This window comes from Pelodiscus sinensis, chromosome 14, assembly GCF_049634645.1.
Source record: "Pelodiscus sinensis isolate JC-2024 chromosome 14, ASM4963464v1, whole genome shotgun sequence".
NCBI classification, from domain to species: domain Eukaryota; kingdom Metazoa; phylum Chordata; order Testudines; family Trionychidae; genus Pelodiscus; species Pelodiscus sinensis.
Window position 1 is genome coordinate 7,045,925 of NC_134724.1, and position 25,200 is coordinate 7,071,124.

General features: G+C 46.1%; 2 protein-coding genes across 3 annotated transcripts in view; both read left to right on the forward strand.

Annotated features, from left to right (window-relative positions):
- The window catches only part of PCSK6 (proprotein convertase subtilisin/kexin type 6), a 153,425-nt gene extending 149,325 nt beyond the window's left edge, over window positions 1-4,100 (forward strand). Inside the window, exon 21 of one of the 2 annotated variants that reach the window (XM_075896922.1) lies at window positions 1,903-4,100. In XM_075896922.1, coding sequence (XP_075753037.1) covers window positions 1,903-2,030 — 128 coding nt within the window. In that variant the 3' untranslated portion in view covers window positions 2,031-4,100. The remainder of the gene's footprint in view (window positions 1-1,902) is intronic. The other variant, XM_075896921.1, reaches the window with a different exon arrangement.
- A 10,980-nt stretch (window positions 4,101-15,080) lies between these two features.
- On the forward strand, window positions 15,081-24,978 carry SNRPA1 (small nuclear ribonucleoprotein polypeptide A'). Its single transcript, XM_075896923.1, has 9 exons — window positions 15,081-15,264; window positions 17,292-17,439; window positions 18,141-18,219; window positions 21,246-21,292; window positions 21,916-22,018; window positions 22,553-22,632; window positions 23,146-23,221; window positions 23,911-24,004; window positions 24,700-24,978. The coding sequence occupies exons 1-9, from the start codon at window positions 15,183-15,185 to the stop codon at window positions 24,756-24,758; spliced, it is 768 nt and encodes a 255-aa protein (XP_075753038.1). The 5' UTR covers window positions 15,081-15,182; the 3' UTR covers window positions 24,759-24,978.
- Window positions 24,979-25,200: the final 222 nt, after the last annotated feature.

Genomic DNA, 25,200 nt, shown 5'->3' on the forward strand with positions numbered 1-25,200 from the left:
CAGGCTGGTACCCCAGTAGCACAAACAGGCCCTAAAGTCACCCTCAAAGAGCAGCTGGGGGTGCTCGAATGGCATAAAGTCACGAGAATCAACTCCACATCATCTGCTCCCCACCTGCCCATCTCTGGAAATGTGGCCTGTCAGAGCACGCTCTGGTTATTGAGAGCCATTGAAGGGCTGGTGGGGACTAGTCCAGCTAGCGTATGTTAAAGCATCATGGGGAGGAGCATCTAAGCTACAGTGCTGGCCCCAGGATGCAGGAAGGCTGAAAGGCAGCTTAGAGATGCATTTGCTTCTCCTGATCTCCATGCACCAGGTGCCGCTGAAGATGGAGTCTGCCTATTGCATACTCTCTTTGCAGGCTCTTGTACTCAACCCCTAGCTGCCTTTAGACACCACTGATTTCATTGGAAGTTAGGCATCTAAATTACTTACAGGATGCAGTCCCGCCTATTTCTGTGAAGTGTCTAGCATGCTATCAGATAATAATAAAAAACCTTCTGAATTTCACATGGGACTGGTCTTGGAATCAAACCAGAGAATAGATGGGAGAAACATATAAGAGCATATAGGGCTGCCAATTGGGGTGGGATTAAAGGGGGCAGCTGCCCTGGCACCTGGCAATTAAAAAGGGCCCAGGGCTCTGGGCAACAGCTGGAACCCCGAGCCTTTTAAATTGCCACCTGCTGATGGTGTCCACCCATTGGTGCTGAAGAGCTGCCTGGGGGAATCTAGCCCACAATCCTGCCCCCTTTTCTGGAGGCCTTATCCTTTCTGGGGGCCTAAAGCTGGCCCCCAGCGTGCCCTAAGAAGTCTGTCTTTAACCCTGACAGCATAGGAAAAATCCTTCAACTGCACCTTTCCCAGTTATCTGCATTCCCAAGAATCCCCAGGCTGTGGTCAACAAAATGCTCCTGATTCTTCATTGTCTCCTCATAGGGAGAAACAGGGAGAATGTCTGGTGCTCTGTTTTCATATGTATGGAATGCATAATTGACCTATTCAAATTAAATCAAGTTACAGAATTCCTGACCTGAAACAGCGCTATGATTTCTCCCATCACGGTATCTATACCAGGATTGCAATAGAAACACTGGTTACCCGGCAAGGTTCACAAGTGTTTGCTTATTGCTCACATGAGGGTTTGCTTCAGAGGGATAGTCAAGTTAGTCTGTAACTAGAAAAACTTAAAAAAACAACGAATAGTCTTGTAGCACCTTAAAGACTAACAAAATATGTAGATGGTATCATGAGCTTTCGTGGGTACAACCCACTTCTTCAGATGAAGGACTAATCCTTGGACTAATTCTCCCACTCATCCCAAAGGGTATGTCTACACTACCACCCTAGTTCGAACTAGGGTGGTTAATGTAGGCAACCGAAGTTGCAAATGAAGCCCGGGATTTGAATTTCCCGGGCTTCGTTTGCATCTTGCCGGGCGCCGCCATTTTTAAATCCCCGATAGTTCGGACTCCGTGCTCGCGGCTACACGTGGCACGGAGTAGGTAGTTCGGATTAGGCTTCCTATTCCGAACTACCGGTACACCTCATTCCACGAGGAGTAATGGTAGTTCGGAATAGGAAGCCTAATCTGAACTACCTAGTCCGTGCTGCGTGTAGCCACGAGCACGGAGTCCAAACTAGCGGGGATTTAAAAATGGCGGCGCCCGGCAAGATGAAAATGAAGCCCGGGAAATTCAAATCCCGGGCTTTATTTGCAACTTCGGTTGCCTACATTAACCACCCTAGTTCGAACTAGGGTGGTAGTGTAGACATACCCCAAGTGTCCCCATTTCTTCAGGTGACTTCTTTTCAATTCTCTCTCCTCACACACTGGAGCAAATTGCATTGCCTGTTCCCTATGAGTGTTTGTTTATTTAAAATGTTAATCTGCTTTCTCAGAGTCTCCTGTTCCTGACCGAGGCCCTTCAACTTTCAAGACTCTCTGTGAGATTGTGAAATCCAAAAAGCTCTGTGAAATGAAGCTGTTTGTTCAGTTATGCTGTCAGACATGTCTCGTGGCTGGATAAATTTCAGTATCTTGCATCCAGGAATTCCACCACCCTGCAAGCCCAGTTTGCTGAACCTTTGGGATAAAAGTTTTTTGTTCTTTTTTTCAACTTTGGAAGACTTTACACAATGCAGCCTAACATCGGTTTGTCAGTTTGGTAATGTTAATATCTCGGTCAATTTGTTTCTACAGCAATATCATGAATGACATTAAAGCTAGGTAGGATCTTGGTAATTAAGGCCCCAAAAATATAAAACAAATGGCAATATTAATACTCTCAAATACTTCTCTTGACTGGGAACTGATGTGGGATCCAGACACCTCACCTTGTTTCTTAGTCAAAATCCTTTCCATTCAACCATTTCAAGGGCACAGCAGGAGATCAGACTTGGAAGCACCCAGCACTTCTGTGCCTCGGAGACGCTATTGATGGTTAAATACTTTCTGTTCTTTTATGCTGGTAGTTCATGGCTGATAAAAATCCATGTTACAAAAAAACCCAAGTACTGTAGTAAAGTATTTTTCTGTTCTTTACATGTGTAAAATAATGAACTGAGTAACCTGAACTGAATAATCTGCTGAATAAAAGATGTAAAGCCAAGTGTTCAGGTTACCCATTGGCGTCTGTTGTTAACTGTTTCTGTCCGGCCATAAACATGGCAATAAGCAAAGATTTGAGGACCATCTTTAGTTAGTGTAAGGGGGACAATCCAATGCACCTGCTAGTGTCAGATCTTAACTTAGCCCATAGCATCCTTCAGGGTCCTCATCCAGCCTGTTGTTGCATGCAAGCTTGTCCCCACACAGATCCCTACTGATTCAGTGGGACTGTGGCCAGACATAAGGGTCTAGCCACATGGATCAGGAGTCTTATTTATTCATCCATTTCTCTTCTGAAATAACCATTAAGTTGTTGATGAACTCAGGTCTGATCATTGAAACAGGCTAAGTTCTTCCTCTCCTAGCTACATGAGATGGTTTTCCCATATTTTTTACTTTTCAGTGCTTTGCATCAAAGCCTTGTCTATATGACAACTTGTTGATGGGCTTAACACCTTACTCTGGCAAAATCCTCCTATTGATGGCAGCAGACTGACTTTCTTAGGCATCTGCTTCCAAAAGAGACATGTTGATGATCTGGTCAAGAAGCATCCTCCCTATCCAGTACAGAAAACCAATCAGAATCTTTTCTCTCTGTCTCCAAACAGGATGTCATGTGGTAGTTGTATAATTGTTTAAAGTGTATTTGGCTATCGTGTTGTCTTAAGATTGTTTATAATAACTTATATGTTTTTCTCCACCAATTATTATTATTATGGAATGTGGGAAATATTTTATGTGTCTTATTCATGTGTTTCTCCTTCTCTGGAACCTCCCTAGTGAGACTTTTTACAAATATGTTATTTTCATTGGACATATGTATGTTGCATGTTCTGATTTTCATTGTTAATAGTTTTAACAAGTTAAACCTTCTGCCAGTGGGTTTAACTTTAAATTCACAGTTAAAGCTTTATCAGTTCTTTATGAAGCAGGAAGAAGCCATTTTTTAATTCAAATTATTTGCACCCTGTCTGGGCCTGGGCCTGAAACCTCAGCCAATTGAACACGGGACAGCCAAATGCCATTGTTCATAAAACCAAATGGATCAACAACCACGTAAAGGTGAAGCTTCTATGAACTGACCATTAACTGAATAAATTGTTTACATCCACTGATGAGTGAGTCTGTACTCCTTCCAGGATGCCTGAGTCAATGGATTTATCTTGTCATCCAGACCAGAGTTTGATCAAGTGTTTGATGTCTCTGTGAAGCCTTTTTCATTGGACATAAGAAGCTTGACAGACCAAGGTCAAAAGTCAGTTGTCCAAGATTTTCTGCTGGGAAGTTAACAGAATCCTTACTGCTGGAGATGCATTTCATCTGTAGAAGGGCACACACCCCTCCTCATTAAGTAATACTGATGGTTTATTTATTATTATTTATTTAAAATATTTTTACTCCGCCTCTCTATTTAAAATATTCGAGGTGGCTTACAATTTTTTTTAAAACACAATATAAATATATATAAAAATTAAAATATGGTTTATACCTTCACACAAATATCCAAGGTACTTAATAAAGATCATTTTAATCAAGCACTTTTCCTCCTGAAGGCTCCCAAACTACTTTGCAACCTGGCATGCAAATCACACATAGCATGGCAGCTAGCAACACACAGTGACTGGACAGGATTGTCAAGGCAGAGAGTGAAGAACATGGTATCACATTGGAGGAATTCAGGTAGGTGGAACATAGTTACCCAAGTTGGACTTAGAGGTGACGATGGGAGCCTAGAGTGGTGCTTTATAAACTGAAGAAATTAATGACATTTGCCTTCACAAATGGGGGAAATGTACTCACATTTGCTGTATAATTCACTATTGCTATACAGCATCCTTGTTGTGACTAATAGTGGCCACATGACACGAGCGGGTCTTCTGCCCATGAATATTGCATTACAAAAATGTATTCTTGTGTCACACAGTAGACAAAGGGAGGAGCTGTCAAGGGACTCAAGGGCAGTAAGCTTTAAATTCTCCGGCTTTCGTTGGCTCTAATCATCATATTGCTTGTATTAGATTACCAAAATGCTAAGAAATGCTTAAGAACACAAGCATGGCCATGCTGGGTCAGACTGATGATCCAGCTTGTCCAGTATCCTGTCTCTGAGGGTTTGTCTACACTACAGCACTAATTCGAACTAACTTAATTCGAATTAGTTAATACGAACTAAGCTAATTCGAACTAGTGCATCTAAACCTAAAAACTAGTTCAAATTAGCATTTTGCTAATTCGAACTAGCATGTCCACATTGAGTGGACCCTGAACCGAGGTTAAGGATGGCCGGAAGCAGTGCCGGCAGGGCATCAGATTAGGACTTAGAGTGTGGAGCTGCTGTCTCAGGCTACCCGAGGGCTGTGCTTAAAGGGACCCGACCCCCACCCCAGACAGACAGTTCTCAGGAGTTCCCGCTCACTTGCCTAATTCGATGAGGGACAGCAAAGCAGTCCTGGCTTGGAGTGCCCTGAGTGCCCACACTCGGCACATCACAGCACTCGGCCATCAGCCCGGCGGCACTTGCCGCAGGCTGCCATCCGGGGGGGGGGTCAATCTAGGGGCTTCAGGAGATCTTCCACCCCGAGGAGCCCGCAGAGCCAGCCCAGTCCTCCCATCGGGGGCTCGTACCCCATTCCTCCCTCACCCCTTCCACTTACCCCTCCCTAGCCCCCTTTTCCTCATGTACAAAATAAAGGACACTTGTGATCAAAAATAGAAACTCTCTTTATTGAACAAAACTCGGGGAGACTGGGAAAAGGAGGTGGAAGAGGGAAAGGGAGAGGGTTGGAGAGGGGAGGGCAACTAAAATGATCAGGGGTTTGGAACAGGTCCCATATGAAGAGAGGCTAAAGAGACTGGGACTTTTCAGCTTAGAAAAGAGGAGACTGAGGGGGGATATGATAGAGGTCTGTAAAAGCATGAGTGGGGTGGAGAGGGTGCATAAAGAAAAGTTCTTCATTAGTTCCCCTAATAGAAGGACTAGCGGACACCAAATGAAATGAATAGGTAGCAGGCTTCAAACTAACAACAGAAAGTTGTTCTTCACAAAGCAAATAGTCAACCTGTGGAACTCCTTGCTGCAGGAGGCTGTGAAGGCTAGAACTAGAACAGAGTTTAAAGAGACTTGAGATAAAGTCATGGAGGTTTGGTCCATGGAGTGGTATTAGCCAGGGGGTAGAAATGGTGTTCCTGGCCTCTGTTTGTGGAAGGCTGGAGATAGATGGCACGAGACAAATGGCTTGGTCACTGTCTTTGGTCCATCCCCTCCAGGGTACCTAGTGTAGGCCGCTGTCAGCAGACAGGCTACTGGGCTAGATGAACCTTTGGTCTGACCCAGTACGGCCGTTCTAAGCTCAGGGCTCAGGGTTGGGGGTCTCACTGGACCACCTTGAATTTCATGCAAACCTGCTCCTGGATGGCCAGGCTGGCAGCTATCCTGCCCTAGACGGCCACTTTCCTGTGCCTAGTGAGGAGGTTGTGGATGAGGTCCACGATGTCCGCACTAGACCAGGCGGGCGCCCGCCTCTTGCGGACCAGGGCAGGCTCCCGGGAGCCGCCAGCCTGGTCCCAGGAAGAGGCGGAGGGCTGGGTGGCAGCGGGTGGCTCGCTCGAGCCGTGCCAGGTGCAGGGTCTGCTGGCTGGGTGCTGGCAGGCTTGCACCTGGCATGGGCACTGTAGCCAGCCCGTGCCCCTTTAAGGACTCCAGGGCCGGGAGGGGGGCAGAAGAGTTTCCCTGGTGGTGCCCAGAGTGGCCACCAGGGAAAGCTGGGGAGGGCTAGCCTCCCACTAGTTCAAATTAAGTGGCTACACAGCCCTTAATTCGAACTACTTAATTGAACTAGGCGTTAGTCCTCGTAGAATGAGGTTTACCTAGTTCGAATTAAGCGCTCCGCTAGTTCGAATTAAGTTTGAACTAGCGGTTCGCGTGTGTAGTGCCTATCAAAGTTAATTCGAACTAACGGCTGTTAGTTCGAATTAACTTTGTAGTGTAGACATACCCTGAGAGAGGCCAGCACCACAGCGTCAGTGAGAATGTACTGAACAGGGCAGCTGGAGAGCCTGAGGGATTCTGGCTTATTTAGTCTGCAGAAGAGAAGAGTGAGGGGGGATTTGATAGCAGCCTTCAACTCCCTGAAGGGGGGTTCTAAAGAGGATGTGGAGAGGCTGTTCTCAGTGGAGGCAGATGACAGAACGAAGAGCAATGGTCTCAAGTCACGGTGGGGGAGGTCTAAGTTGCATATTAGGAACAACTATTTCACGAGGAGGGTGAAGCACTGGGATGGGTTCTCTACAGAGGTGGTGAAATCTCCATCCCTAAAGGTTTTTAAGTCCCAGCTTGACAATCCTCCCAGCCAGAATTTTTAGCATGGGGTTGGACTTAATAACCTCCTGAGGTCTCTTCCAAATTGAGGATTCTGTGATCTATCCCTGCTTCCCTTTGCTGTTTCTCCCTAACTCTCAGGTGACCTTGACGTAAGGTGGGATGTCTTTTTAAATGGATGCAGCCCAATTTAGGACAGCCCAGCACCAGAACTTGGAGCATCTTAACAGCTCTTATCTCTGCTTCTAGTTGAACAGTGACCTGCCTTGACAAATTCCATTCCAAATTGCTCTCAGGCTTGTACAGCACAACCAGTATCAGGCGAGTTATAGGGGATGTAAGTGAGGAAACCGTCTTGTATAGGGGGAAGGGTGTGCAGCTCTTTTTTCCCCTCCCCTAGGAATCATCCTTGTAAAGTCAAACTTCTGCTTATTTATCCGAGCAGTGGCAATAGCTTACTTGGCACTATTAAGGCCTCTCAGCCACTGGTATGCTTGAAGGATCAGAGTGGCTCTGCCTTTAAGAGAAATGCATATTTAGGAAATTTCATAAAGTACATTTCCCTCTGGTCTCTTGCCATCAGCCACACATCCATAACAGCTCATTTCTGGACATCTTTAAAGCAGCCCTGTTCTAAGTCAGGTTGTGTTCACAGCCACCTGTACATTCAAAAAATAATTCCATACCAATGTTTTGGCTGCACAAAGCAGCAACTGTGAAAGTTTAAGACCACAGCTACAGTTCAAAAGCACTGTGTGTCCCATCTTTCAATGGATCTATGGTCAATAACGGCTCTAAAATAACAATGTGTAGTCCTGGGTAATGCATACAACTCTATCCCATTACAGAAAACATGGATACATTGTATTCACCTTCAAAGGAAGGCACTGGCCCCTGTGGTACTCGAACACAATCTCTTTTGCAAGGACTGCTTAGAGATTGCCCCAACATGACTTCAGGACAGCACTGGCTGTATCACAACATGATTCCTTTGAGCAGCTGTAATCGGGCGATTCAGTCTCTCTTCCTGCTTGTGAGTATCCCTCTGGCTCCTAGGCTCTTTGAATGAAACAAGGACGCCCTTATGTGCCTCTCCTTGCTGAAATACTGCATGTGATATGTGGCGCTGATTATAAAGATGAAGGTCTTGTATAATGCAATCCAGGGACCACACATTTCCCAGCAGTGGCCCATTTCCCCCAGTGTGAGAGTGACTGAGACAAACCGGAAACACTGTAGTGCAGAGAAATGCCGGCCACAGTCTGACTTTCCCTGATGCTTTGCTGTTGCCCAGACATCTCAAGGGAACCATGGCAATGTGCTGTGCATTAAGCTACTTGCCCTGAGCATCTGAAGAGATACATTCTTTTGGGTTACACACTTCCAGTCACTGACTAAGAAATCCTCATCTCTGCGGTTATTGCTCTAGAGTTTGGCACATCCAGAAATCAACGTCTTCCTACCCATCTTACTCAGGAAGTCCACATTGTGGTTGTATTACTTTTACTGAGCCACAGGAACTGTCAAGCCCAGATATTTGGCCATCTCACCATTTTATCTCCGTTCAAGTGGATTAGGTGGAGCAGCTGTCCCGGTATTATTGCGCCAGTCCCAATCGGATGGGCTTTGTTTCCTATAGGCACCTATTCCTCTCTCCTCCCCACGCTACCCTATTTTTCACACTTGCTGTCTGCTCTTGCTCTTACAAAAACTGAGGCAAAGTCAAATCTGGCAGTTCCGCCATCAGTTTGACTCCCGCTGAAGTCGGTGAGAGCTGAGTCTGTGCAACCGAGATCCTCTGCTACAAACACCTTCCAATCTAGTCTGCGACACAGCCGTACCTTCTGATCCAGGCGAGCTGACTGATGGCATGACCGCATGTGGCGCTCTCAATGAAAAGCGCCCGCTTGTACGATGGCACAGTAACAAAGTGGTCAGTCCCACCTGAACACTCCTGCCCCCTCGGATGTGTGTTGATGTTCATTAGCAATAAGAATAAAGGGACACGTTTTCTAGCTACACTTTGTGGACACTCTCCAAGTGGCCGAAAGAGAGTGGAGAATGATCACAAATGCCGAGTGCACAGAACTGGCAAAGCCAGCTCCTTTGCCTCCTGACTGTGCATCCGTTGAAGCAAGGGGCATAACAAAAAGGTGCTAGGAAGGAACAGCAGCTAGAGTGTGATGCTCCCTGCAGTTCCCAGTTGGCAGATTGTTCCTTGGGAGCCACCAGTTTGTTAGATTCTACTCTGAGCGCAGGCAGCAAATGGGGGAAGCTGCTGCAGCTCCCAGCCTGGACCCACGTCCCTGCTATGCTTAGCAGAGAGCTTGTCCCATCAAGTCTGGTGACACACAAGCTGTGTGGCCCCATTGAGTGGCTTAGCTAAAAGTTTCCAGAACCTTGAAACCTGATGAACAGCCGAAGAGCTCATCATGCGTCAACTTTCATTTTAAAAAGCAAATGCTGGTGAGTTCCCCACGTCGAAGTGGAAGGAAATGCGTAAACGGGCCTTTAACAAAGGGGGGACTGTTAAAAAGTGCATTGCAGCTTGGACACCAAGGGAGAATGTCACAGGGCTGCCGGTAGCCCCATTCCTGCTCAGCTCTCAAGGCCTGGACATAGGAGCTGGTGGTAGAAAGACCACCATAACCTTAGCAAATACCAGAGCAGGAAGGTGTGTATGGAGACTGATGGTGTATTGTTCCACAGCAACTCCTGTTGCTGTGCTTGAACTATGCAAGAGCAAGCATCAGCACTTGTAACTGGAGGTGGCAGGGGCAGCTGCTGAATGGATGATTGGATCAAAGAAAAGCAGCCTTTCCCAGGATACCACCAGACTTTTATGCAGAGGAAGTTCTCTCTCCCTCCTTTCCTTTCCAAAGCGGGGTAGAGCAAGGTGTTACGCAGCACAGCACTCTATGGGTTCACATACACAGCTTTGCCAATGCACCTAATCCCAACTAGCCCACTCCTAGGTCACCTCTCTAATCTGGCCACACACCTCCCCGATGTCTAATGCTAGTGCTCCACCATGTGGGGCTCTGTGGAAAGTCAATTTGATGAGAGAAAAATATTTTTCAAAAAAACCTCCAGGCTTTCACCTTTCATCTCCTCCTTTCACCTGTAATACAGCGCCACTCAACTTCATTTGATCATAGGCAAGACCGTGTGTCAAAGAAGAGACTTCTCAAATACTTTATTGCTGCTCAAAAGCACTTTGCCTACAAGAAACACAACGCAGTTTGAAAAATGAATGCATTACCTTGTCTCATAAATCCACAGGTTTGTACGGCCAAGAGGCACCTTGATGATCAGAGAATTTCACCTAATGATTCCTGTGTCAAGCCCATAAGTTAAAATTGTTTTAGGCAGACCTCTCATCTTGATTTAGAGAATTCAAGTGATAGAGCATTGACCCCATCCGTAGGTAAATAGTTCCAGAGATTAATTATCTTCTCTGTAAAAACGTGTGCCTTACTTCTAACCTGAATTACCGGAGCTTCAGCTTCTAACATTCAATCTTGTTGAGCCTTTGTCTTCTAGACTGTGGCACCTTGTACTATTGGAAGGCGTTTCCCTGTGTAGGTATTTATTATAATCTCATATTTTAGTTTGTTAGTCTAACTAGATTGAATTTGCTTGGGTTCTCACTACAAGGCATGTTTCTAGACCTTAGATCATTCTTGTGGCTGTTTTTTAAACTCTTTCCAAATTGTTGTCATCTGTTTAAAAGTGTGGACACCAGAACTGGACCTTGTCCTTGTGGGGTTTAGGGATGCCCCAGGCTGTGATAACAATACCTCCCTCTTTCTGAGCAATATAGTTCTCTGCTTATATATCCAAGGATCACATTGGCTTATTTAACCATCACATCACAAGTAGGGATGTCAACAGTTAACCGGTTAATCGGCTAGCAACATCCCGCAGTTAACCAGTAATCTGGCTGGGTTGGAGCAGCTCCCTGCTTGCCTGTGGTGCAGCACAGTGGGCCCAGCCGGGCTGGAGTGACCCCCACTGCCTGTGGTGGGCCTGGCCTGGTTGAAGCAGCCCCATGCCTGTGCCATACCGCAGGCGGGGGCCACTATAACCTGGCCAGGCCCTCTGCCTCACTCCAGCTCGGCCGGCTCACCATGCCACGAGTCAAGAGCCACTCCAGCCCAGCTAGGCCCACCATGCCACAGGTGAAGGACTACTCCAGCCTGGCCAGGCCTGCTGTGCCATTCCACAGGTGGGGGTCACTCTAACATGGCCAGGCCCACTGCAGCTCGGCTGGGCTCACCACACTGCAGGTCAAGAGCCACTCCAGCTTGGCTAGGCTCACGGTGCCACAGGTGAAGAACCACTCCTGCCTGGCCAGGCCTGCTGTGCCATACCATGGGCAGGAGGCCATTTAAGTGGTTAACTGATTAAACAGGATTTTACATCCCTATATCACAGTACTAGTTCATGGTCAATTGGTTATCCATCATGACACCCAAGTCCTTTCCTACACCACTGCTTTCCAAAATACAATTCCAAAATCCATTTCCCTGTATAAGATAAATGTTTGCCCATCCTCATTTTGCAGGCTGAGAAACTCAGTTTTGGAGAACTCACCTTAAGACACTTTGGAGTTATTCTATGCGGTAAAAGTTCTTACACCACACTTATAAAGTCTGAGCACCATCCATAAAGCATTAGGCAACCTGACTAATATATGTCCTGTTTGTTCTCCCATCGGGGCCAAGTGTATGCAGTGGAGTGTTTGTTTTTCTGGATTCTTATATACACATCTGTCTATATGTTTGTTACAGCAATGCACATGGTGAAGTTGGTGATTAGTGTCTGGAGGAATTCACTCTATAGTTTTGTGCGGGCTCTCAAGAAAGCTCTGTCTATGGGTGTGTCTAGACTACTGAGTTTTGTCGACAAAAGTCCACTTTTGTCGACAAAACTATACCAGCGTCTACACTACCGATGAGTTCTGTCGACATAACGTCGACAGAACTCAGCAGTTTTGTCGACGCTGGTATACCTCATTTTACGAGGCATAACACCTTCTGTCGACAGAGTTCTGTCGACAGAAGGTGTTATTGCCTGTAGGGTTGCGTCTAGACTACAGGGTTCTGTCGACAAAGCAGCTTGCTTTTTCGACAGAACTCAATGTGTCTGGACGCTCTTTGTCGACAGAAGTTTTGTCAACAGATACTGTCGACAAAACTTCTGTCGACAAAACCTGGTAGTCTAGACGTACCCTATGTCTACACTACAAGGTTTTTGCGCAAAACAATACAGTACATTGACAGGAGAGAGGGCTTTTGCCGGTAGAGTTATTCCTCTCCCCATGAGGAATAACTCCTTTTTGCGCTACAGCTCTTGTGCCAAAAGGCACGTGTGGATGCTCCACAGAGGTTTCTTGAGCAAAAAGAGCCTATCAGAAAAAGCACGGGTGCTCTGGTGGCCATTCTGTTAATGGCAATCAGAGCTTTCTTGTGCCAGATCATCCATGCAGTGTGGATGCTCTCTTGCGCAAAAGCACATTGCTTTTGCAGTGTGCTTTTGAGGTGTGGATGTGTTTTTGCACAAGAAGTTTTTGCGGAAGATCTCTTCCACAAAAAGCTTCTTGTGCAAAAACCCTGCAGTGTAGACAAAGACTCTGTGTCCTGTATTTCAGGATAATTTTACAAAGTGCTGATCATCTACAACTTCTACTGAAGTCAACAAGAGGTTCAGCTGCTCAACCCCTCATGCCACTCTCAGGTTGGACACCTAAAAACTAAGCCACACAGTCCAGATGGCCATTGTTCATCATGTTGTTGCCCATAACTTAGCCAAGTTCACACAGCAAAACCTGTAACTGGTTGGGAGAGTCCAAACCTTCTCAGCTCCATGTCTGCAATTTAGCCACAGTCAAAGCTTTCACACCTCCCCAATGATGTGAAACTCCCCCGATGGATTCTGTGGGTTTTCAGCCCTCCCTCCTGGATGTTTTAATTTGCTGTTTCTTCAAGGCTCATTCCTTCTTCTAGCTCTCTTCCTTCCTCCCTGCCTCTGCAGCACAGGGCTGGCTAGTGCTAACTGAGCCACACAAAGACAGCATCACTAGCTGCCTTAGGATGGGACCATATGTTGGATTAGTCCTTAATCAGAATGTTCATCTTATTTGAAAGAAGCCCCAGTGTAATGAATCTACCACGAAAATAAAGACCAAGAATCTTGAATTTCTGGGCTTTCATTGACTAATTATTGGGACTTCAAAGACAGCACTGACAAAATGAAATGCTCTGCGCACTACCTGTCCCTTCTGCTCTCATCTATCCACTCATAGACTCATAGACTCATAGACTCCAAGGTCAGAAGGGACCACTATGATCATCCAGTCTGACCCCCCACACAGTGCAGGCCACAAAATCTCACCCACCCCTCCTAGAATAATCCTCTCACCTATATCTCAGATATTGAAGCCTTCAAATACTTTGAAGACCCCAAGATGCAGAGATCCTCTAGCTGTGATCTGTACCCCATGCTCCCTCAGCTTGGCTTCTGCTGACATCATTTGGGCTGCTTTTGATGGAATAGGTCCATCAATGCCTATTAACCAGGATGGGTAGGAATAGTGTCCCTAGACTCTGTTTATCAGAGGCTAGGAATGGGTGACGGGGAGGGATCACTTGATGATACCCTGTTCTGTTCAATCCTTCTGGGGCATCTGGCATTGGCCACTGTAGAAAACTGGGCTGGACGGACCTTTTGTCTAACATAGTACGGCCGTTCTTATGTACATTACAAAAATAAAGGCTATTTAGGGAGGTGAGATTTTAGGAGGGAGGAAATAAGGAAGGAAAATAAAGTAGCTTTTATGGATTAGGTGTGGCTACCTGGTTATATCCATGAGTTTATATGTAAGATGCCCCTGTCTCTATACTGGTTATTTCCTCTTTGTGAGCACAAAACTTTACACTTAACAGGACAAAATCTTGCCTCCTATCCTGTATTCCCCACTGAGCTCATTTCTCCATCTCCGTTTGCAGTTTGGTTCGCTTGACTGGCCTATTTTCCACACCTCCAATTTTAAAGATCATCTGTAAAATTGGTCATTGTTGCATTTACAGGAAAGACACCTGACAAAAAAATACACAATGCATCCTCAGGAGTTCAGATGACTGTGTATTGAATGTGGTGGGCCAAAAAAGACTTCTGGAAATCTAATCAGGATGCAGGCCTACAGGTGGCCCTCCTAGGCACTACTTCTGCAGAAAGCCTGATTGACAGAACCAGCTCAGACGGCTTTCAGGGAAAGTCATACAGAGCAGAGCTGTGCAGGGAGCATGATTAGCAGAGCGCTATGGCTATGGCCCTGTGGCTCTGATTGTTGTCTGTTTTGTGTGCATTGATTCTTTGGCAAACCTTCCCCCCTCGCTCCTCCTCTGTTCTTAAATCTGAAGCGTCAGTTTTATATGTGTTCACTTTTTTTTTAATTGTATCCTTTGGTATATAGGGTCATGCCAATTTTCTTCCACAATTTGATCTGAGGAAGTGGGTCTGGCCCACGAAAGCTCATCCCCTAATAAACCATCTTGTGAGTCTTTAAAGTGCTGCACAGTCCTGTCTTGTGTTTCCCCAGCTCTCACATTTCACTGGTGTGACTTGAAATTACAATCAGAGAGCAGAGCTCCCGTCTCCTTCCGCCTACTGTTAATCACAGCAGCACCTTGCACTGACCAGGGCCCCCACAGAGCCCCGTGTCCCTGCCTTACGAGGGGCACCTCATAGACTTTAAGGTCAGAAGGGACCATTATGATCATCTAGTCTGAGTGCTTTTGCGGAAAAGCATCCTGCCAATCTAGACGCGATTTTTCCAAAAATGCTTTTAACGGAAAACTTTTCCATTAAAAGCATTTTCGGAAAATCATGCCCGTGTAGACGTAGCCGATATCTAGTTTAATCTTGAAGCCAGATCGATCTTTTGCCCCCACTACTGCCCTTCTATGCACCTGCCCCACAGAGTGCAGGGGGAGCTGGCTGTATGGGCAGTGGAAGGGGGGAGCTGACCCTGTGGCTGGGGGAAGGGCAGGTGTGTCTGGGGGGGGGGGGGAACTCCTCGCTGAAGGGCGGGGGAAGCCGCCTCCGTCGCTATGGCGCCGGGAGGCGGGGCCAAGAGGCGGCGCTCCGAGGCTCGGCGCTCGGCCGCTCGGCCTGTGCCGCTCGGGGTCTCGGCGCTCGGCTCGCTCGGCGCTGTAGGCCCGGCGGGACGCGTGCGGGGCGCGCGGCAGGATGGTGAAGCTCACGGCGGAGCTGATCGAGCAGGCGGCGCAGTACACCAACGCCGTGCGCGACCGCGAGCTGGATCTGCGCGGTGAGGCCCGCCCGGGAGCCGCGCGCCGGGGAGGGGCCTCGGGTCGCGGCCGAGCGTGGGGTGGGCCGGGTGTGTGTGGGGGGGCGGGAGCGTGGGTCAGGTGGGGGGGTGGGTCAGGTGTGGGGCGAGGGCACGGGGGGTGGGTCAGGCGGGGGGCGGGAGTATGTGGGGGGTGGGTCAGGTGTGGGGCGGGGGCGGGAGTATGTGGGGGGATGGGTCAGGTGTGGGGCGGGGGCGGGAGTATGTGGGGGGGTGGGTCAGGTGTGGGGCGGGGGCGGGAGTATGTGGGGGATGGGTCAGGTGTGGGGCGGGGGCGGGAGTATGTGGGGGGGTGGGTCAGGTGGGGGGCGGGAGTGTGGGGCGGAGGCACGGGGGGGTGGGTCAGGCGGGGGGCGGGAGTATGTGGGGGGATGGGTCAGGTGTGGGGCGGGAGCGGGAGTATGTGGGGGGATGGATCAGGTGTGGGGCGGGAGTATGTGGGGGGGTGGGTCAGGTGTGGGGTGGGGACGGGAGTGTGTGGGGCGGGAGTATGTGGGGGGTGGGTCAGGTGTGGGGCGGGAGTATGTGGGGGGAGTTGTAGCGGGGCGGGTTTTGTGCTGACAATTTTACATCTTGGGTACCTGGCTAATGGCCTAGTCCAGGGGTTCCCAAACTGGGGGTGTGTGCAGAAATTCCAGGGGGCCGTGCGAAGTGACCCAGCCGCCCCCGCCAGTCAAGTTTTGCTGCCCTGTTCAGTTTTTTTCCCCCCTCAACAAGTTTTACTGCTATTTGGAGGGGGTGCGTGAGGGTTTTTCAAAAATCAAAAAGGGGGGCGTGATGCCAAAAAGTTTGGGAACCACTGGCCTAGTCGATACAATTAGTCGATAGGGCGGGTGTGCAGAGCCGCAGCGGGGATCACACCGGGAGCCGGCTGCAGCTGAGACGGAGTAGTCCTGGCTCGTGCCAGCTCCAGGAGCCACCTGTGCTGCAACTCTGCGTGTTAAATGTGGCAAGAGCTGCTGGGCTGTTGCTCCATTTAAAATGCAGAGGCGCAGTATCGGACCAGCACAAGTTGGGACTGCTCGGGCCTGCCTGGTGCTGAATCCAGCAGCCTCTGTTGGAGGTGAACGGCCCTGGTTCTCATAGAGGCTGTGGAGTGGGGTGGAGGGAGGCGGGGCACGACACAGCAGGGTGCACTGGGTGCATAGGGACTCAGGCAGTCCCCACTCGCCCTGTGTTCCCACTGCGGCGCTATGGGGCTCTTGCTACATTTCACAGGCTGAAGTGCCGCAGTGGGAGCCAGGGTGAGTGCGACTCCTTCAGTCCCTACTCGTGCTGTTTCCCCACCGTGTTTCTGCCCCCCAGAGATGGTGCTGTGAGGAACCAGCTTTTAAGCCAGCTCCCCCCAACACCAGCTCCTACTTTGCTGCCCCCCCCTCCACTGCCTCTCCTAGAGGCAGCAAGTGGGGGGGAATTGAAGCCAGTTTGCCTCAGCACCATTCTCTGCGGGGGGGTGGGGGGCAGGTGAGGTAGAGGCACAGCGGGAAACGGTAGAATCTCTGCTCACACCACTTCTGCTGCAATTCTGTTTTTGAAATGGCTCAGATGCTGCAGTGTGTGCAGGGCCAGCGGGTGAGTGCTCTGGTCCAGCGCTCCCTGGTGGGCTTCCGCTTTTGAACTGGACTCTTGCTTCAGTTCAAAGGCAAAGGCACCCTTATAAACTAATCAAATAGTAGATGGAAATCCCATCAACTATTCAATTAATTAATTAATCTAAATTTAACATCCCTAATCACTACTTGACTACCTGATAAGCTTTTTGCTTATTGGATACTCAACTAGTTGCTGACATCCCTAGCTTGTGCTGGGGTGGAAGAGTGGGGGAAGTAGGGAGGCTTCACTCTGGATTCATGAGGGAGACAGTGATGTCACATGCTGCTTCTAACCTGGGAATCCTGCATCCCTTGTTGAATGGCCCAACTCCACCCCAATGCCCCCTTTCCTCCCCCCCGACTCTATTTAACCTTGGTCTGACGCTTTCCCCGCAGGGTACAAAATCCCCGTCATTGAGAACCTGGGTGCCACCTTGGACCAATTCGATGCCATTGATTTCTCCGACAATGAGATCCGCAAGTTGGATGGGTTCCCTCTGCTGAAGAGGCTGAAAACGTTACTGATGAATAACAACAGGATATGGTAGGTGGCACGTGGAAGCTTTCAGCATTGGCTGTTTGCTTGTATCATTGCAGTTCTGCAACTTACATACGATCAGGGCTTGACAAGTGGCAGCGAGCCCCTGTTTGGCGCACTGCGCATGCGCAGACCGTGCTACGCATACGCTGATTGTGCTGCAGCGCCGTGCCAGGCTAAAATCTACTCGCCATGGGCGAGTAGATTGCCGTAATTGTCGAGCTCTGCATATGATCATTGATTTGTTTTAATGGAAGAATGCAGCATGTTACAGTTATGGAGAACCATTGTAGTTTGCTTCATTTTCAGTGTGCTTTATGAGCACCAATCCTTTTAAATCCTGGATAACGTCAATAAATATTATCCTCATTTTATGGACAGGAAAACCAAGGCTTGGGCTTTGTGATTTGGTCAAGTGTGCCGAGATTCAGTAGTTTTTTGTTTATCATTCCTACATTCAGATCAGTGAAAAATGTAAACATGATCAGGAAGTTTGGGACAGTGGTAAGTGAGGGTACAAGTCAGAGGTAATTACAGGAACAAAATAAAGATTTAAACTGTTTTACTTGATGCAAGGTGAATGATTCCCAAACCAAGTGACCCCTTGTACATGTATTGCATTTGAGGGTTAAAATGTGTCTGCAGGTTTTTATTAACATTTATTACCAACATAAATCAGACTGATTATTTTTAAATATTAATTTTAGTCGGATTGGTGAGGGACTCGAACAGGCTTTACCCAACCTTCAGGAGATCATTCTTACCAACAATAGCATTGTGGAGCTGGTAAGTTACTACTAAAAAATAGATCAACCAGTTTGAATGATGTGCATACAATTTTTATATTTTATTATTATGGTTACATGGATTTGTTTCAAACAGTTTTATTCACATTTTGCATATTAATCACAGATTATCTTTTTTTTAAGAGGATATTTTTGACACATAATGAACCATAAGATATTACTGATAGATGTTTCAAGGAAAGATATAACACAGTAATGTGTAAACAGAAGTGTTTGAATGCATAAAAGTTAAGTGTGTACAGGATTGTTTATGGGACTGTGATCTTCATTGGAAAGTACCTTTTTGAAGCTGGTTATTATGCTATTCTATTATAAAAAGGTCAGATTTTTCTTTAATTTTCCACTTTGATTAGGCTCATGCACATCTTACACTCTTAAAATGTGAAATGGGTGTGGAACTTTAAGTACTGTATAAGATGTTTTCACAAAGGTCACATCTCTGTTTTGAAATAAAACTGCTCTGGGTCTAAACACATAGTGAAAGAAACAGTTTTGTGAATTAGAAACCTTGAAATGCTCAGTGTAAAACTTTTTTTTATGGCTTATTTCTAGTTATTTAGAAATCATTTGCTATATTTTTCCTCGGTTTCTATGTTTGCATTATACATTAGTGAATGCTTATACAGGCAGTCCCCGGGTTACGTACAAGATAGGGACTGTAGATTTGTTCTTAAGTTGAATCTGTATGTAAGTCGGAACTGGCATCAGCCGCTGCTGAAACTGATCAGTTTCAACAGCCGCTGAATCTGGACACCAGTTCCACTTACATACAGATTCAAGGTAAGAACACCAGGCATCCCCAAGTCAGCTGCTGCTGAAACTGATCTGGAAGCGGCGCGGGTCCAGCCGGGTGCTCCGCCGCTTTGTTCAGCGTCTCCCTGGTCTGCAGACCAGGGAGACGCTGAACAGAGCGGCGGAGCACCCAGGGCCGGACCCGCGCCGCTTCCAGCTGATCTGGAAGCGGCGCGGGTCCAGCCGGGTGCTCCGCCGCTTTGTTCAGCGTCTCCCTGGTCTGCAGACGCTGAACAAAGCGGCGGAGCACCCGGCTGGACCCGCGCCGCTTCCAGCTGATCTGGAAGCGGCCGCGGGTCCAGCCCCCGGTGCTCCGCCGCTTTGCTCCAGGGAGACGGGGAGCAGTTTTTCTCGCCCCGGAGAAGGCAGGCGGCGGGACCAGGCATCCCGCTGCTCTAGTCTCCGCGGCGAGAAATCCCCGTTCGTAACTGCGGATCCGACATAAGTCGGATCCGCGTAACTCGGGGACTGCCTGTAGTTGTATTTATGCTCTCTTAAAACTAAATTTTGTCCTCTACTATTACACCTGTGTAGCTCCATTGCCATCACACAGGTAAAATTAAGGATGTATTTTAGTCCGTGGTATGGGACTTGAGGCAGATTTGAATTCCTGTATGGAAGGGTTAATATCTGCATATCCTTCTCCATGTGCTATTTACGGCCTAAGGCTAAAACTTGTTTGACATCTCTTCCACCTCCTTCCCACCCCCATTATTTTGAAAGTATTTTATCCTAATGATATTCAGAACATTTAAGAGTGATTGTCTCTTATATGAATGTTTATGCACCATGAGCATTTGAGATTAAGTACTTTGTTTACATTTCTAGAAAAAATGTTTACAGGTCATTCTAATAAGTTAGTCTTTCATTTGGCCAACTATAAAAAATAGTTTGAAAATAACATGATCTTTATATATTATTTTTCTAGTCAGATATCCTTTATAGTAACCTCATACTACCAACCATTTTTATTTAATCACTACTTATGAGTGCTTGGAGACTCTACAGCAGGAGTGGAGAACCTAAGGCCTGGGGCGGAATGTGACTCCTGGCTTGCTTGGATCTGGCCCCAAAGGCTCAGGGCCCCCCTCAGCATTGGGGAACCCACACTGGTGCTCCAGTCCCACCACTGCCCCACCCTGGGGCTGGACACACAAAATCTACTAGACTGGGCCCTCCTATGGTCTGGTGTGTGAGGGGAATGTGGGGGGATGTCTTTCTCCTTCTCAGCCGGGAGCCATGTCAGTGAGGGTTGTTTTTGTTTGTTTGCTTCTCATTTGTGTGCAACCCCCAGCTGATTTTTCTGTGGGTCAATGACCCTCCCCACCCCAAAAAGGTTCTTCGCCCCTGCTCTAGAGGCTAATGACCTTCCAATAACAAGTTTTGAGCTCCCGTTAAGTTAGAACATAACAGCTATACTGGGTCAGACCAGACGTCCATCCAGAAAAGCCAGTACAGGCAGTCCCCGGGTTACGTACAAGATAGGGACTATAGGTTTGTTCTTAAGTTGAATTTATACGTAAGTCAGAACTGGCTCCAGATTCAGCCGCTGCTGCTGAAACTGACTAGGGGCTGACTACAGGAAGCCCGAGGCAGAGTTGCTCTGCCCCCTGCTTCCTGGAATCAGCCGCTGATCAGTTTCAACAGCAGCTGAATCTGGAGCCTGGGACAGAACAGCTGGGGCGCTGCCGGGTAGGTCCCCCCAGGACCAACCCGGCAGCACCCCAGCTGCTCTACACCAGGCGTCCACAACAAAAGCCTGGTCTGCTGGGGGGGGGGGGGGGGGCGCACTAGCTGCCCCCCCCCCCCAGCAGACCAGGGACACCCGGAGCAGCTTTTCTCGCCCCGGAGGACGCGGTGGCGGGACCACTGTGCGGCTGTGTGGTCCCGCCGCCCGCGAGTTCCGGGGCGAGAAAAGCCCGGTTCGTAAGTGCGGATCCGACATAAGTCGGATCCGCGTAACTCGGGGACTGCCTGTATCCTGTATTTTGATAATGGCCAATGCCATATGCTTCAGAGAATGAACATAATAGGTAATCATCCAGTGATCCATCCCACGTTGCTCATTCCTAGTGTCTGGCAAACAGAGGCTAGGGACATCTCCTTGCCTACCCTGGCTAGTAGCTATTGATGTGCCTATCCTCCATGAATCGATCTAGTTCCTGTTTGAACCCTGTTATAGTCTGTTTTATTTACCCTGTTTCTGTTATTCAGGGTGAACTGGATCCTTTGGCAACGATTAAATCATTGACTTATCTAAGGTATGGAATCTTAATATGTATTAACAGATCTTTTTAATTTGTATAACTATTCTTCCTATTATGCTTACTAAGGATGTAAAATCCCGTTTAATTGGTTAATCCGTTAAACGTAATGTTTATCCAGTTAACCAATTAAAGGAGGGGCAGGCAGGGGCAGTCACTATGTTTACAAAGTACTGTGTAAGCATTCATATGCATCTCTTGTATATTTTACCTTCTCAGAATTAAAGGTTGAGATCTATTGTTGCAAAATACTCTAGATTAAATGTAAATCTCATGTTGTTCAGAAGAGGGAATTACATCAAGCCAGAAGATCAAATAAAGATCACGAGCCAGAATTAAAAAATAAAGTTTAGATTTTTGTTTATTGTAGAAATATGACGACTAAATATTTCTCTCTTCGTTTTGAGAAGTGTGTAAGTTCTGTGCTAAAATCTTCTATAGTAAAATACACTGAGTTGGTAAACTAGATTCTACGAAAAAACTCACTCTTCGATAGAAATCGAGAGCAGTGTTACTGCATTTAGTTAGTGTGGTGTTGTAAAGAAGTTCTTGCATATTAAACTTTTAAAGAAGCAGTGTCTTGTATTGAGAGATCTTTAAAACCTTTCTTTACTTCATAGTGTTTTAAGGAACCCTGTAACAAATAAGAAGCATTACAGATTATATGTAATCCACAAAGTCCCACAAATAAGAGTCTTGGATTTCCAGAAAGTGAAACTAAAAGTAAGTGGTCTTTTTTCTAGTCTCTGTACAATTAGGATCTTTGAGTTAGACATTTGCTCTTGTTTTATTTGATTGAAATGTAATGGTGGTGCAATCTATTCCATCCCCCTAATCTTCCAATGTTTGTAAGATGCATTTACATCAAAACTAGTGTCTAATGAAATACATATTTTGGGATACCTTTCACTTCATCAGTTTACTGCTTTCTTTTGATTTTCTAAGTACAGTTTCTCTCTTCTCTGCCCCCTTTTTCGGTGTCTTGAGTAAAACAGCAGATCTTTAGTGTAAGAAATAGGAAATCTTAATACAAACCTGCTCGCCATTTGACAACGAAAAGGTGGGGAAGATCTTCCTCTGGGAAGTATCTTAGAGTTTAAGCTTATTGTCGAAGTGCTTCTAATTCTAGTGTTCAGACACCAGTTTCTGCTGACCCAAGGAGACTTCCGCCTGTTTATTTTCAAGGAAAAAAAGCTAATGCAAAATGCACATGATGTTCCTATTGAAATTAACTTTATGTGTGTGGTATCGCTGTAGGAGCGTCAGGAGGCAGAGAAAATGTTCAAGGGCAAACGGGGTGCACAGCTTGCAAAGGATATTGCCAAGAGAACAAAAACGTAAGATAAAGATAACCCATTTAAACTGGCATTTGCCTTCAGAAACACCACCTGGGTTTCCCTGTGCAGCAGCAGAGCATAAATTGAAATGCTGCTTGTTGCCAGGGTGTTTTTAATATCTCCGGTGGCGCATCACCAGATATGGTGGCTCAAAACATCCTAATCTTGGATGGTGGTGAATACTGTTGCTCAGAAACGTTTTTTTTTTTTTTTAAAGGGGACTTGTTTACAGTCCATGCAGCAGCATTCAGCTGTTCAGCAACATCCAAGTTAATAGCTTAAATCAAATGCAGAAGGTCTGCTTCTCTTCATGAGATAAAACAGTGGGAGGTGGGGAAGCTGACCTGCTGGTGTTTCTGAAGGAGGCAGTTCTTCATTGTATCAGTTTGTTAACAAAGATAAGATACTACACTTGATTGAATGCAATACTTCCAAAGTTTTAACTTTGGAAGTTAGAGAAGCAGATGTCATTCTTAGGGATGTTAATATTATTGCCTTTATTTTTCTTTGAAGTTTCAATCCAGGTGCAGGTTTGCCAACTGACAAAAAGAAAGCTGGACCCTCCACAGGAGATGTTGAAGCAATTAAGGTAACCTTTTTAGGACACTATGTAAAGGGAAAACAGAAGCAGGGAAGCTGCCTGGGATCAGAAATTCAGGCTATGTCTAGACAGAGGTATCCCGGAAAAGCTATGCTGCGTCCAAAGAATGCATCTGCTTTTCCGGAAAAAAATTCAGAAAAGCGGACGTGTTCTTTTGCCATCCCTGTAAACCTTGTTCTACAAGGCATAAAGGATATGCTGAAAGAGGAGGTTTTTGCAAAATTTGGCCCCGTGTAGACAGAAAAATTCGGAAAAGCCTCTTCTGAAAGAAAAGCGGAAAAAGATACGCAAATTGCACTTCGCAATTTGCGTATTTTTTCCTGACTTTTCTTTGCAGTCTAGACATAGCTTCAGTAACATTAGGTACTCTTCCTACTGGTAACTGCTTACTAATAGCTTTCCAAAGACATAGAGGAAAAATTATGTTGTGATCACTTACATGCTGTATTTTTTACGTTTTGGGTTTCTGAAATCTTTTGATTTTTATTGACTGCGTGTCTTTCTAGTTTTTTTAGTGACATTTTGTTCTGAGTTTAGATTTGGCCACAAAGCAAGTCAACATAGTATTACTGTCAACAGTACAATTTTAATTGATGGTTCATGAAAATGTTCTTTATATATTAATCACAGCAGCTTATTAACATTGACTATTGATCAATTTGTTCTTCCCGTTCTAGAATGCCATTGCAAATGCTACGACCCTGGCTGAAGTGGAGAGACTCAAGGGTTTGTTGCAGTCTGGTCAGATACCTGGCAGAGAACGAAAAACAGGTAATCATATGCTTTTGTTACTTTTCTGTTTGTCACAGAGTGACTCAGTCATTAAAACAATATTAATCAAAAGCCTAATTTTTTAGAACTTTGCATGAATCTCAGTCAGTGGCTTGTGGTGGATGGGTTATGTAGCTGGAGAGGGTTAATCAAAATTATTCTATTTCCAGAAAGTTAAAGTATGTAAAAAGGGGTAGATATTTCATGGTGCACAAATCAGAAAGAGGCACTCGTAGACTCAGTGAAAGATGCAGGAATCTTAATCCAAATTAAACCCTTTTAGATGTAATACTTGTGAAGTGTAGTTGAATTTGACTAACATTGCTTGGATAAAATTTGATAACCTCAAACTCAGAAGCTTCATTTTTTGGGTCAGTTTGCTGATCATAAAGATATCGGGTAATCTGATATTTTTCAGACACTGGAAAATATAGTCTATGGGAAGTTTCTCAGTGGGAATAAAGCAAGATGCATATCAGACTAGGTAGTGACAAGATCAATTATATGGTGGGTATAAATTACAACTGTTCAGTAAAATAATTGAACCAATAATATAGGTAAATGAGGATCTTCAAATCATTATCCCTACTTTTTAGGTAGGATATAAGATTATTTTCCTTATTTGAGTGGTGTGAAGATTAGTGTCTGTAAAGTCTTGACAGGTATTAAATAGCTCTAATGAATCCATTTTGTAGGACCTGCAGAGGAAGTTGAGGAAGAGATGGAAGAAGACACAGTTCCCAATGGATCGTAAATGGTATCTTCAGATGATCTGAAGAATGTTTAGTATTGTATTATTGTCTATGAATACATTTCTATGTTGACATAGTGTTATGTTAACAGCATTACTCCTTTTAAAAAATGGGTTTTTGTTAGCTTGGGGCTTTCTGGACACTCTATTGGTGTGTTTGAAATTTCCAGTGCAAATTTTATACTGTAAATGAAGTCCAATAAAACACCAATTCCTTTCTCTACTGGCTTTATTGTGACAATTTATGCTCTGTGGACCTAAAATTGATTAAATATCCTCTTCTGTGTGTTTATTCAAAATACATTCTCTTTTCTCAGTTGCCTTTTCTTTAACTCACCCTTGAAATTTAAAAGACTCAGAGGTGTAGCAGTGTTAGTTTTTAAAGTGCTACAGGACTACTTGGGTTTTTCTTACGTTATAGACTAATATAGTAAAAGCTTTAATG

What these genes read in the sequence shown, in the direction of transcription:
- SNRPA1 (XM_075896923.1), top strand. Translation starts at nt 15,183, where the DNA reads ATGGTGAAGCTCACGGCGGAGCTGATCGAGCAGGCGGCGCAGTACACC. An exon ending in CCGCGAGCTGGATCTGCGCG is followed by an intron (nt 15,265 to 17,291) that starts GTGAGGCCCGCC and finishes CTTTCCCCGCAG; the next exon opens with GGTACAAAATCCCCGTCATT. An exon ending in AAATCATTGACTTATCTAAG is followed by an intron (nt 21,293 to 21,915) that starts GTATGGAATCTT and finishes TTTACTTCATAG; the next exon opens with TGTTTTAAGGAACCCTGTAA.